The following is a 13931-nucleotide window of genomic DNA, read 5'->3' on the forward strand; positions in this document are numbered from 1 at the left end:
ATGACTGTTTCTTTATTGATTTTCTGTCTGGATGATCTGTCCGTTGATGCCAGTGGGGTGTTAATGTACCCTACTATTATTGTATTATTGATAATTTCTCTCTTTATGTCTGTTAATATTTGCTCTGTATATGTAGTTGCTCCTGTATGGGTGCATATATGTTAATGAGTATAATATCCTCTTCTTGTATTGATTCCTTTATCATTGTGAATGATAATTAATCTTCATCTTTGTTATAGCCTTTGTTTTAAAATCTATTTTGTTTGATATGAGTATTGCTACCCCCACATTCTTGTTGTTTTTGTTTACATGAAATATATTTTCTATCCCCTTACTTTCAGTTTGTGTGTGTCTTTAGCCCTGAAGTGAGCCTCAGGTAGGCAGCATATTGAAGAGTCTTTTTTAATCCAGTCATCCATGCTATGTCTTTTGGTTGGAGCCTTTAGTCCATTGACACATAAAGTAATTATTGTAGGTATGTACTTATGCCATTTTATTACTTTCTTCCAGTTGTTTTTTGTAGTTGTTCTCTGTTGATTTCTTCTTCTTTTTGTTTCTACCATTGTGGTTTGATGATTTTCTTTAGTAGTGTACTTGGGTACATTTCTTTTTGATTTTTCTTTACCTACTGTAGGTTTCTGATTTGTGGTTACCATAGAAATAATACTGACCCATGATTATATCTACTTGTTTTAAACTTGTATTCGTTTAAGTTCAAACACATTCTAAAAGATCTCCATTTTTTACTCCCCTACCCAACATTTTGTGTTTTTGATGTCATATTTTACATCTTCATGCTTATCCTTTTGCTGGTAATTGTAGTTGTAGTTGCTCTTACAATATTTTGTCTTTTAATCTGCACAGTGGTTTACTTAAGTAATCTTCAATCCTTACTATATACCTGCCTTTCCTAGTGGAATTTTCTCTTTCCTCTAGATTCTTACTTCTTTTCCATTTAGAGACCTTTCAACATTTCTTTTAGGGTAGGTTTAATATTGATGAATTCTTATAGTTTTTCCTTGTTTGAGAAGCTCTTTATCTCTCCTTCTATTCTAAATGATAATCTTACTGCATAGAGTACCCTTGGTTGTAGGTTTTTCCCTTTTAGGACTTTGAAAATATAATGCTGCTCCCTTCTGGCCTGCAAAGTTTCTGCAGAAAAATCAGGGAATAGCGAAAAGGGGATTCCCTTGTATATGACTCTTTGTTTTTCTCTTGCTGCCTTTGGAATTCTCTCTTTATCTTTAACTTTTGCCATTTTAAGTATGACATGTCCTGCTATGGGTCTGTTTGGGTTCATCTTGTTTGGAACCCTCTGTGCTTCCTGTACCTGGATATATGTTTCCTTCTCTAGATTTGCGAAGTTTTCAGCCTTAAGTTCTTCAAATACATTTTCAGTCCCCTTTTCTCTCTCTTCTCCTTCTGGAAATGTGATGTGAATGTTGTCACACTTAATATTATCCTAAAGATCTCATACATTGCTTTTTTTTTTCATTTGTGTTTCTTTCTGCTGTTCTGATTGGATGATTTACATTATTTTATCTTCCAGGTCACTTATGCATTCTTCTGTATCACTTAGTCTGCTATTCATTCCTTCTAGTGTGTTTTTTTATTTCAACTATTGAATTTTTCATTTCTGATGAGGTCTTTTTTATATTTTCTCTTTCCTTGTTAAAATGATCAGTGTTTAGATCAATTATTTTTCCTAGTTCAGTTAACATTTTTATTACCAATGATTTGAATTCTTTATCTGGTAAATTGCTTATTTTTGTTTGTTTGTTTGTTTTTCAGGGTTTTTTCCCTTGCTCTTTCAATTGAGGGCAGTTTCTCTGCCTTTTTGTTTTACTTAACTTTCTCTGCCTCTTTGAATTTAAATCAAACAGTTACCTGTTATGGTCTTGAAGGGGTGTTCTTACATGGGAGTTTCCCTTTGTAGACTGTATGTGCTCAATGCCTTTGGTGGGAGGTATGGATTTGATGTGGACACCAGTCACGCCTTTCTCCAGTGTTGCTGGCAGCTATCACCTTGGAGGAGGTGGGGCTGGAGATGGAGGGGCTAGAACTTGCACAGGCTGTGAGGCAGGATTTCCTCTCTGCTGCATGGCTGTCACAACCCAGTCACAGCGGGTTCTGATCCCAAGCTGCTGGAGTAGAAGCCCTGAGGGTTGGGTTGGGCTCATTCTGGCTCTGTTTTTAATTGTTTTTCCTTCTCCCTGCACCAGGACCTTTGCCCCAAAGGAGGGCTTGTGTGCCTACAGAAGTCCAATGCTCTGCCTGTGTTCGTCACATTTTTTCCCAGGTCGTGGCTGCTCCAGATATAGACCTGTGGTGTGGCATGGAGTGAGCCACACTCAGCTTGGGCTGGGGTACACAGCGTGGTGGTCACGGGGAAACCCAGTGGCTGTGCTGTTGTCAGAAGTCTGGGCTGCTTCTGGGGCACTGCTTGAGTAAACACCAGCAGTCACCACGGCTGCTCTACCTTGGCTCTGCCCCAGAACCGGGTCACCTCTGCATCCCAAGGTCGAGTCTTTTCCCCTGAGGTGCTGCCCTAGATTCAGTGCCACGCTGTGGCATGGAGTGAGCTGTGCCGGGGCGTTCACTTCACTCATGTTGGGGAGTGCTGTGAGGTGGTTGCTGGAAACCCAGCAGCTGCTGGGGCAGACCTCTGTCTTCCCTGCCTGGGGGCAAGCCAGTACCTGTGCACTCCTCATGAGTGAAGTCCAGGTTTCTTCAACCTTTCTGTCTCTCCCAGTGGTTCTCCAACCAGCCAAAGGGCTGAATGAGTAGATTCTCCCAAGAAAACTCTGGTACTGTTCAGTATCAGAAGGATGTAAAATGAATGCTGGGCAGGAAAATTGCAGATGTCCACTTCAGAGGATGATATGAATTTTACATTTGAAGAGGTTTCTATATAATCTTTATTTAAAATAGGAGGAGCCCTTCATAAATATGTATCTCTACTTCTGAGTTCTAAGTGACAAGATATGTCATGTTTGAAAGATATGGTATTTGTTTATTCTAGAGACGGTCTGCTTGACAGGATATTGTCTAAATTAACTGACAATCCCTATCAAATTACCAATAGCGTTTTTCACAGCCCCTTTGGTACTTACTTTCTTGTTGTTATAATGAAATTATATGAGGATGTGAGATGTATTTTGTCCATCATTTCTGCTTAAAACTATTCTGAGCTGAATCTTGAAGAACAACTCTGACACTGACCTTGACCCTGATCATTTACTTTGTTGCTCTTATTTGATGAGAATCCTATGGACCTAAATTGGGGATCTCATCCTCCTAAGATTTGTATCTGTTTCTACTACAAGTGTAGCTAGGGTTGAGTATCAACCTGGGACCATTTTGGCCCCCATTAACAATTCTGGTTTTGTGTCACAATCTCAGGTTCAGCATTCCTTTCTTCCTGTTGACCCACTTACGTGTCCTGTTCTGAGCCAGTCACTGTGTCTACTGGCATGGAATACATTGATTGGCTAGGCTGGGTCTTGTGACCTTGTTGGTGCTCAGAAGTATTATCAGTGGTGCTGGGAAAACTACACAGCTACATGTAAAAGAATGAAATTAGAACATTCTCTAACACCATGCACAAAAATAGACTCAAAATGGATTAAAGACCTAAATGTAAGACCAGATAGTATAAAATTCCTAGAGTAAAACATAAGCAGGATACTTTTTGACATAGTCGCAGTAATATCTTTTTGGATCCGTCTCCTAGAGTAATGGAAATAAGAACAAAAATAAACAAATGGTATCTAATTAAACTTAAAAGCTTTTTCACAGCAAAGGAAACCATAAACAAAACGAAGAGACACCCTACAGAATGGGAGAAAGTATTTGCAAACAATGCAACTGACAAGGGATTAATCTCCAAAATATACAAACAGCTCATGCAGCTTAGTATCAAAAAACCAAACAACCCAATCAAAAAATGGGCAGAATACCTAAATAAACATTTCTCCAAAGAAGACATACAGATGGCCAAAAACCACATGAAAAGATGCTCAACATTGCTAATTAGAGAAATGCAAATCTAAACTACAATGGAACCCTCCTACACTGTTGCTGGGAATGTAAATTGGTACAGCCACTATGGAGAACATTATGGAGTTTCCTTTAAAAACTAAAAATAGAGCTACCATATGATGCTACAATTCTACTCCTGGGCATATATCTAGAGAAAACTATAATTCGAAAAGGTACATGCACCCCAGTGTTCATTGCAGCACTATTTACAGTAGCCAAGACATGGAAGCAACTTAAATGTCCATCGACAGATGAATAAAGAAGATATGGTATATTTATACAATGGAATATTACTCAGCCATAAAAAAGAATGAAATAATGCCATTTGCAGCAATATGGATGGACCTAGAGATTATCATACTAAGTGAAGTAAGCCGAAGACAAATATATGATATCGCTTATATGTGGAATCTAAAAAAACCAATATAAATGAACTTATTTACAAAACAGAAAGAGACTCACAGACGTAGAAAACAAACTTATGGTTACCAAAGGGTAAAGTGGGGTGGGGAGAGGGATAAATTAGGAGGTTGGGATTAATATATGCACACTACTATATATAAAATAGATAACCAGCAAGGACCTACTGAATAGTACAGGGAACTATACTCAGTGTTTTATAATAACCTATAAGGGAAAAGAATCTGAAAAGATATATATAATTGAATCATCACTGCACTGTATACCTGAAACTAACATGATATTGTAAATCAGCTATACTTCAATGTAAAAAAAAGTTAGAAAGGTAACCACTAGAAAGACTAAACGTTAGTGCTATGGGGGAAGGGATGTAAAGTGGTATAAAAAGGTGATTTAATCCGTCAATTATAGAAGAAATAAATATTCCTCATAAAATTTCAAAAAAAATTAACTGAGTTGGGAAATCAAGGAAATCTAGTGTTTGACTTAAATTTATATATATGTTTTAACTCAGTAAATCCTGTAAACTTTCTCTCCCACTTTGGAGTGCTTGAATCTCAACTCATTACTTTCTCTCTGTTTTTAAATAAGTTATCCAACCTCTCTGAACATAAGTTTCCTTGTTTTACAAATGGGAGTAATATAATCTGCTTTGCTGGTTCTTGTGAATATTAAATAAGCAAATGTTTTAAAACCAATTACCTAGTGTCTGGAGTGAAATAAGCATTTCATAGATGCTTTCTATTGTTAATATCTATGAAATATATGGATATTGAGACTATTTGCCTTTGAAATAAAATAAAGCAATCTGTAGATATAGTACCTGGAAAAATTATGCAATATCTGTTTTCTTTTGCAGTTTCCTTCAAATACATCAGAAATATGTTGTATTATTAAAGCATCACCAGGAACTAGACAAGTGGAAAGTAAAGCTGTTATTGTAAGGAAGAAGAAATATTCTCCTCCTAAAGATACTCCTCAAGGTACTGTAGTATGAATGCAGAACCTACTTTTTGGAAGATACCAAACATTTTTTAATTGTAAATTCCTTATGTATACAGGAAGTTCAATTATAGATTGTATTCTGAGAGTTCTGGCATAAAGTGGAAATGGTAAAATTATTAAAAACTTGGTCAGGTTTCAGAACCTGAGCAAAATAGTTTTTTGAAAGTCAGATACTTCATCCCTTGAAAAATTAGGATATGCCATTGGTTTAAAGTGTGTTTATCTAGGATACTTCCTCTTATAACTGTCTGAAATTTAGTGTTGTTGGGTTTCATATTTAGTAGATATTTCATTTTTAAAGATAATGGAGATATTTTTGCATTCACTTAACATTGGTTGAGCACTTCCTCTGTGAAAGGCACCTTATTATAACTTCTTTATTTCTCACTATTACTTTATGATGACAGGATGTATACTCTGTCCTCATTTAATATATTAAGAATCTGAGGCTTAAAGTATTATAGTATGAAATTTGTCTAAGATCACACTGCTTCCAAGTGGTGGAGAGGAATTCAATCTTTAAAGGCTTCTAAACGCCAAGTTTAGGTTTTTCTGTACTTCTCTCACTGCATATCAGGCAGAATGTCTAATTACTCAATGGAGCTTGGGCACCTTCGAAAGGTAAGCAGGCAGTGAAGCAATTGAAACTTAATAGGTTATGTATAACTTGATCCTTGTCCCCATTTCCTCCACAGAATGTGCCCTGAGCACTCCTGAAGTCCACAGAGATCTTTTTATTTTTCTCTAAGTTCCTTGACTACTTAATTCAATGACACTCATTTGACATTTGATAATATACTACTACCTGACATAATTTACAATGCTGACTTTTCATATTCTTTAGGTTATGAAATTTTAAAGAACAGAAACCACATACTAGACTTCTTTCTATGTCTATCTCTGATAGCTTTTTTAGCATAGTGGTAGGGAATAGTAGATGCCGTATCAGTCAGGATTCTACTGAAGAAACAGAACTAGTAGGACATATATAGCCACAATATATGTATATGTATACAAAGAGATTTATTTCAGAGAATTGACTTATGCAATTGGAGTGTTTGGCTGAAAACTCTAGGGCAGGCTGGAAACTCTTGGGCAGGAGCTAATGATACAGTCAGTCCTCAGGAGGAATTTTTCTTCTTCAGAGAAACCTCAGTTTTGCTCTTAAGGTTTTTCAGTTGATTGGATGAGGCCTACCTACATTATCAAGGATAATTTCCTTTACTTAAAGTTAGTTATTACATATGTTAGCCAAACCTACAAAATACCTTCACAGCAACACCAAGATTAGTATTTAATTTAATTGGGTAATGTTGCCTAGCCAAGTTGATGCATACAACTAACCATCACAGTCCACTCCATGTCAACTATGCATTCATACACATTTCCTTAAACGATATTTAATCTCCAAATAAAGACAATAACAAAGTCATACTTCTGCTTAACATAATACAACTGTTGTACATAAAACTGAAAATGTGCTAACTCCTTCCCCAGAAGAGGATGGGTGATGTTTGTTCTTCTCCTTAATATCATATAACTTATATACTATGATATAAAGTTAACTGATATTAATACAACTTGTGTTATATGATATGGGCATGAGAGAGGGAAGAAAACAAAGATATTTGCTTGACTAGTCATGTGATCATAACGGGTATTTATAACTACCTTCCTCCACTACCCATTCCATATTCCCTCTCCCCTCAGTAAGCACCTCAGCTGGTTGTGGTTCTTTAACTGGTCAGGTGACACAACCCTCATTTCTGAAGGGCCTGTGCTGTTAGTAGTCCTGCTTAGATTGGGTTATTGTAGTTTTCCTTTGACCTTAATCACGGGGCATGGTAGTACTAAGAGATGCTCTAAATGATCTCCTGTGTTCCAGACATACTCTTCCTTACCTCCATCACGGAGTAGTAGTCCAGTTTCCCCTTGGTAGTCAGGATCAATCACCCCAGCCAGCACAGTAAGTTCTTTCTTTGCCTGTTGACTCAGAGGCATGAGAAGCTCAAAGTGGCCAGGTGGCTGTCTTAATTTCTAGTTCAATGGAATTATTGTTGTGACTCCTGCATTACTCCCTTTGGAACTAAGACCTCTAGACCTGCAGAGCATAAAGTCATGGCAAAAGGAGGCAAAAATTTTGCTAGTGGGTCACCAGGGGTAGTATTGAATAGTCTCACTTCCATTTCTACCGCTTGACTCCTGGGCCTGTGAACCCTGGCTATGGGAGAAACAGTACCATGTATTGGATGCTGATTCAGAGCATACACAACCTTCTGCAGAACCTTGCCTCAGCCCTGCAAGGTATTGCCACCTAATTGGTGCTGTAACTGAGTATTCCAAAGGCCTTTCCACCATTCTGTCAAGCCAGCTGTTTCAGAATGGTGGGGAACATGGTAAGACCAGTGAATTCCATGAGCTTGGGTCTATTGCCAAACTACTTTTGCTGTGAAGTGAGTTCCGTAATCAGAAACAATGTTATGGGATACCATGATGGTGGATAGGGCATTCCATAAATCTTTGGTTGGTGATTTTTAGCAGAAGCATTATGTGCAGGGAAGGCAAATCCATATCCAGAGTAATTGTCTATTTCAGTAAGAATAAAATGCTGCCCTGATCATGATGGAAGCGGACCAATGTAATCAACCTCTTGCCACCAGGTAGCTGGCTGATGACTCCAGGGAATGGTGCCATATCAGAGAACAACTAGATGTTGGTCTCTGCTGCTGACATATTGGGTACTCAGCAGTGGCTGTAGCCAGGTTGACTTTGGTGAGTGGAAGTCTGTTTTGCTGAGACCATGCATAACCTCCATCCCTGCCACTATGGCCACTTTGTTCCTTGGCTTATTGGGTGATGACAGGGGTGGCTGGGGAAAGAAGCTAACTGGTATCCACATAACAGGTCATCTTATCCACTTGATTATGAAAATTTTCCTCTGCTTAGATAACCCTTTGGTGAGCGTTCATGTGGGACACATATATCATCATGTTTTTTGCGCAGAGAGTTCTATCCACATGCCTCTTCCCATATTTTCTTGTTACCAGTTTTCAAATCATGTGCCTTCTGAGTCCCTGACCATCTAGCCAGACTATTGGTCACAGCCCATGAATCAGTATATAATCACACATCTGGCCATTTCTCCTTCCAGCAAAGTGAACAACCAAATGTACTGCTTGAAGTTCTGCCCACTTGAAGTATATCCCTTCACCAGTTTCCTTCAGGGATGTCCCAGAAAGAAGCTGTAGGTGCTATAGCTGTCCACTTTCAGGTGGTGTCTGCATATCTTGCAGAACCATCTGTAAACGAAGCCTTAGCTTTCTTTTCCTCAGTCACCTGACCGTAGAGAACTCCCCATGATGCCATTAAAGCAGGCAGGGAGAGAGAAGATAATGTACCGGGAGTAGGGGCCCACGGGCATTTGGGCCACTTCCTCATAAAACTTACTTGTGCCTTCAGGGCCTGCTTGAGCTCAGTCTCATATATACTGTTTCCCTTTGGTAACAGAGTGCTGCTCTTCACAGCCAACTTTATGGCTTGGTGCATCAGACAACACACAATTCACGATGGGTATCTCAGCTCTCATTGTAACTTCGTGGCCCATGGTTAAATATTCAATCTCTGCTAAGACCTAGTAGCAGAGCAAAAGCTATTTCTCAAAAAGAGAGTAATTACCCAGAGAGGATGGCAGCGCTTTGCTCCAAAATCCTCAGGGCCTGTACTGTGATTATTCACCTACAAGCTCCAAGCAGCATCTCTTTCTGCCACTGACATTTCAAGCACCATTGGATCTGCTGGATTATATGGTACAAGTGGCACGGTAGCCTGGACCTTTTGCAGAGCCTTCTCTTTGTTCTGAGACTCCCTCAAAACCAGCAACTTTTTAGGTCACTTAGTAAGTGGGCTGGAGTAGTACACACAAATGAGGAAATATGTTGACTCCAAAATCTAAAATGGCCCACTAGATGTTGTCTCCTTTTTGGTTGTAAGAGGGGCCAGATGCAACAACTTATCCTTTACCTTATAAGGCATATCTCTCATACCACTGGAACCCTAGAAGTTTCACTGAGATGGAAAGAGACCCAGCAATTCCATTTCCCTGGACCCTAAAGACCCAGCAATTCCACTTCCAGTCTGTTTTGCTGAGACCATGCATAACCTCCATCCCTACCATCATGGCCACTTTGTTCATTGGCTTATTGGGTGATGACAGGGGTGGCTGACATATATATGACACTGTATATATATATATACAGTATATCCACTGTATTGGGTACATATGTTGATCATAAGATATATACTAGCATGTTCATAGCAGCACTGTTGGTAATAGCTTCAAACTGGAAACTATCCAAATATGCCCATCAACAGTAGTAGAATGGACAAATAAACTGTGGTATATTCATTCATTAGGGTGCTATATAGCAGTGAGAATCAACAGTATATAGTTACTTGCAACAATATTGATGAGTCCCACATAAGAAGCCAAACACAATAGAGTACATTTAATATTACCTATATTTAGTACAAAACTAGGCAAACTAAACTATGATGGAAATCACCACAGTGGATGTCCTTGTTGGGGAGCGGGTATTAACTGGAAAGCGTTATAAGAGGGAATTCTAGGGTACTGGTAGTGTTCGGTTTTATTATCTGGATGCTGGTTACATGGGTGTGTTAAGTTTCTGAAGACCCAACAAGCTGTATAGTACACATATGTGTACTTTTCTGTGTGTAATACTTCAGTAAAATGATAAAAATAAAAATAAACTTCTCTTAATTTGACCTTTTTGGCCTATCATATTAATTTATGACAGCAGGTAATGTCACAATTCTGGGTTTAATTATTCAACAAATCAAAACTAAGTTGTATCTAGGAAGTTCTTTTGAGTGTTCAGACCAAAATTATTATTATTATTATTATTATATTATTTTCATATACAAAAAGATAAAACTTGAAATAGTTCTAGATTTTTCCTCCTATTCTGTTGGGGTGTGGCTGCTTCTTCACACAGGGGAAAATACTACATTCACATCAGTTTATTTGAGGACCCAGTGCAGAGTTCAAGCAGCAAAACCCCAACTTAGCAGATCTAATTTCAAACTTGACACTCATTTCTAAAATTACCACAGTAAAAAGGAACAAAGATCCACTGCAAATGAATGAACTATGATACAATGTTCTCTCCAAAATGTCTTCATTTTGCAGCTGTAATTACATGGATGTCTGCTTTAGGCCATTTTAGATGTGTGCGGGTATATAATATATATATGTGTGTGTGTATTTCATATATATACACATATATATATGTGGATGTGTGTGTGTATATATATATATATATATATATCAGCACACTTTTCAAATCCAGACAGGGTAACAGCAACAGCTTAACTCTGTGTGTGTGTGTGTGTGTGTGTGTGTGTGTATATATATATATATATATATATATATATATTTTTTTTTTTTTAAACATGATACTTTAGTATAACTTTTGTTAATTCAGTAGTACAATCTATTTCTGTTCTACAGAATTTTTATTTTATAGCTACAAGGGTGAAAAGTGACCTATTACATTTACATCTCACATATCCTGGCATACAAACAGTACTTACTGAATTTGAGCCAAAAACTAGAAGTCTTTAGTTTTAGCACTTGAAGAGCTTCTTCACGTCTACAGTCTTAAATCATATCCTAGTCACATTTCCAGAGTTTTCAAATGATTCACCATTGTAAACCGCGAGAAACAGGTGAATCCAAACTTTTAATTACAGTTTTATATACAAGTTAGATAACACAGCTCAAAAAGACTTTGCTATCCATCCTAAACCCAACACACACATTCTCCACTAAGTTATTAGACAAGTCTTAGGGTTTTCCTTCTTTTCCTTACAAATAATACACACATTTAGAAGGAGCTGGTAAAACTGATACATAAGATGGCAAATGAGAGGTGACATCTGTTGGTTCCAAAATTGGTCCTGCAAATGTTGTACTCTGCTGTGTTCTTTAACTGTGTGTCTGTTACATGCAGAAGCTCTTCACAAGAACTGACATCAAACTTAATGTAAGTTAAATTTACAGTACTGTATGAAGTTCTTCAGATTCAAGGATAAATGTGGAAAAAATATTAACACGTGAAAAATTCAGCCTTTCATGCTACCACTAAGACCATGTCAAATTCATAAGCAGATTCTTTGGTACAGTTGAAAAACGGCATTGTGTGGATTTGTGGCGTGGAACTGAAATATAGAAGTATGTTTCTCATCTGCGGTAATCCTCACCCCCAATTCTCAAGTACCACCCAATTTTCTTTGCATTTTTACACAATTCTGGGGAAAAAAAAAAGGGAGGAAAAAGACGCTGGCATTGTAACAATTCCTCCCCTCACAGGAGGTCTTCACGCTCTCAGATGAGGTCTCCTGAGACTCTCTGTATGGTCACTGGCTCTCAGATGGCCTTTGACAATGAATTGGACACTTTCCAAATCAAATCCCAGATGTTGCCTAACTTTTCCTATTCTCATCTCTGTCATTGCTGGTAAAATTTCGATGAGCGCGTTTTTCCCTTATGGAGAAATCAGATCAAAATTTTTAGTTTAATTCACAGAGAGCCCCCTGATGCCTGTTGAACTAGTTGTGCCACCTCCTGTCTTCTTCCTAGGCTCTCACCTCATATAGCAGCCTCCTTATTTAAGTAATTCCCTTTCAACCTCTGGGCACTTGTCTCTGTCTTTCCTTCAGTAAAAATAGCAAAGCCCCAAGCTAACTGTGAGCATGTTATTTTAAACATGTAGCAGGCTATTTTTAGTCCTGGCATTTAACAGTTTAGCTAGTTTGGCAGTAATCTAATCAGGACTACAGAGTGAAGCTCACTTTTGATGGTCTAGGACCCCTGTTCAGTATGCTGCTTGTTTATTAAAAACTGGCACTATGCTGATTAAAGAAAAAAATTGGTGAAAGTAAACCACTAGAGGAGTCCAAAAGAGATGTGGTAGAGGAGGTGATGTGGGTAAGTAGAGATCTGAGAATGGTGACAGACAGACAGATAGAAGAGGCCTTAGAAAACATCCAGTCCAAGGTTTCTCATTGTGTGGTTCTCTGACCACCTGTACCAGAATCACTGCAGACCTGGTAAATTACAATCTCTAGAGATATGGCACAAGAATCTACAATTTGATGAGCTTTCAGAGTGATCCCAGTAAGCACTAAAATTTGAGAACCATATAATAATCTAGTTTATTTTGCTCATTTTGCATATAACAAAAATGACCTGGCCATATTGATAAGTGACTTGCCCAAGTTCACATAGCTAATTACTGGTAGAATCAGAACTAGAACTTAGTTTTCCTGGTTCTAAGTTTGACTGGGTAGCTGGGAATGTGGGGTAGAGTAGATAGGGCTCTGAGTTTCTCAGCTCATCCAGACAGAGCAGTTTTGATTCTCTTTGCTTTACACATTGGACTTCTATATTCTATTTAAACAGAGACTTAATTTTTTTTTTTTTTTTTTTTTGCCAAGAAGAGGGTTGGACAATCATTGCTCCTGTACCTCTTACAGTTACAGCAATGGATGTCTAATTTATTGGTACTTTAATTCAGCCAACAAGCATGCATTAGGCACTGCATTATTAGCTAGGGATAGGAGTATAGCCTTTGCTCTCTGGGGCTCACAGATTAGTGATGAGGTAGACCTCACAGTCTTCTCTATAAGGTGATAAGTTAGAAGTGGAGCAAAGCACTCTAGATGCCCAGGAGAGGATGCTTTTAACTTTGAAGTGTCAGAGAAGACTTCCAAGCTAACAGTACATTTTGGAAAATCAGACAAAACCTGTAGCTATCCTTATAGTAAGATTTTTATTTTCATCTCCAGAAGAGATGATAAGTGGTGTGTTATAAATTCATATCTTAAGCTAGTAGAATAACAGCCTTTACCTGGGTACATATATATCTTTAGTGAGAGTTTGAGTTTTTAGATAATAATAGCAGGCAGAAGTATCACACAGAAATATGATAAAGTGTGGTGCTCATACCACATGGGGAATTTATAAATAATGCAAATTCCAGGGTCATTGCTTCAGCAGTCTGATTCAGGATTTCTGGGGATTGAGAACCAGTGTAACCTAAAAATGTTTATTGGTATAATTGCCAGGGTTTAGTGACTGCTGAGGTACTGGTACAGGGTAGTGAGAGAGAAGGACAGTTAGAGGATGACTCCTAGGTCTCTAGTATTGTAAAGTTTTAGAAATGATGTGCTCTAGGTGATGTCAGGGGAAAATATAGGGCATGGCCCTGGATGTATATATGAAGGCAGAGGAGGGATAGGGGAGACTACATAGTTGGGTGGGTTGATTGCCACTTGGAAAGTTACTCAAAAATTGGTATAGAGAAGATGACTGTGGCCCAGTTTCCAAAGTCTTTAATAAATGAGCAGATAGTATCTGAGGTCAGTGAAGACAACAAAAAGGA

At 38.1% G+C, this 13931-nt stretch overlaps 1 protein-coding gene across 1 annotated transcript in view; it reads left to right on the forward strand.

Annotated features, from left to right (window-relative positions):
* MEIKIN (meiotic kinetochore factor) overlaps nucleotides 1–13931 on the forward strand; it is a 158659-nt gene that overhangs the window by 134462 nt on the left and 10266 nt on the right. The window contains exon 12 of the mRNA XM_082457962.1: nucleotides 5321–5444. Within this exon, the coding sequence (XP_082314088.1) occupies nucleotides 5321–5444 (124 nt within the window). The remainder of the gene's footprint in view (nucleotides 1–5320; nucleotides 5445–13931) is intronic.

Source organism: Balaenoptera physalus (assembly GCF_965194825.1).
Source record: "Balaenoptera physalus genome assembly, chromosome: 3".
Classification (NCBI taxonomy): Eukaryota; Metazoa; Chordata; class Mammalia; order Artiodactyla; family Balaenopteridae; genus Balaenoptera; species Balaenoptera physalus.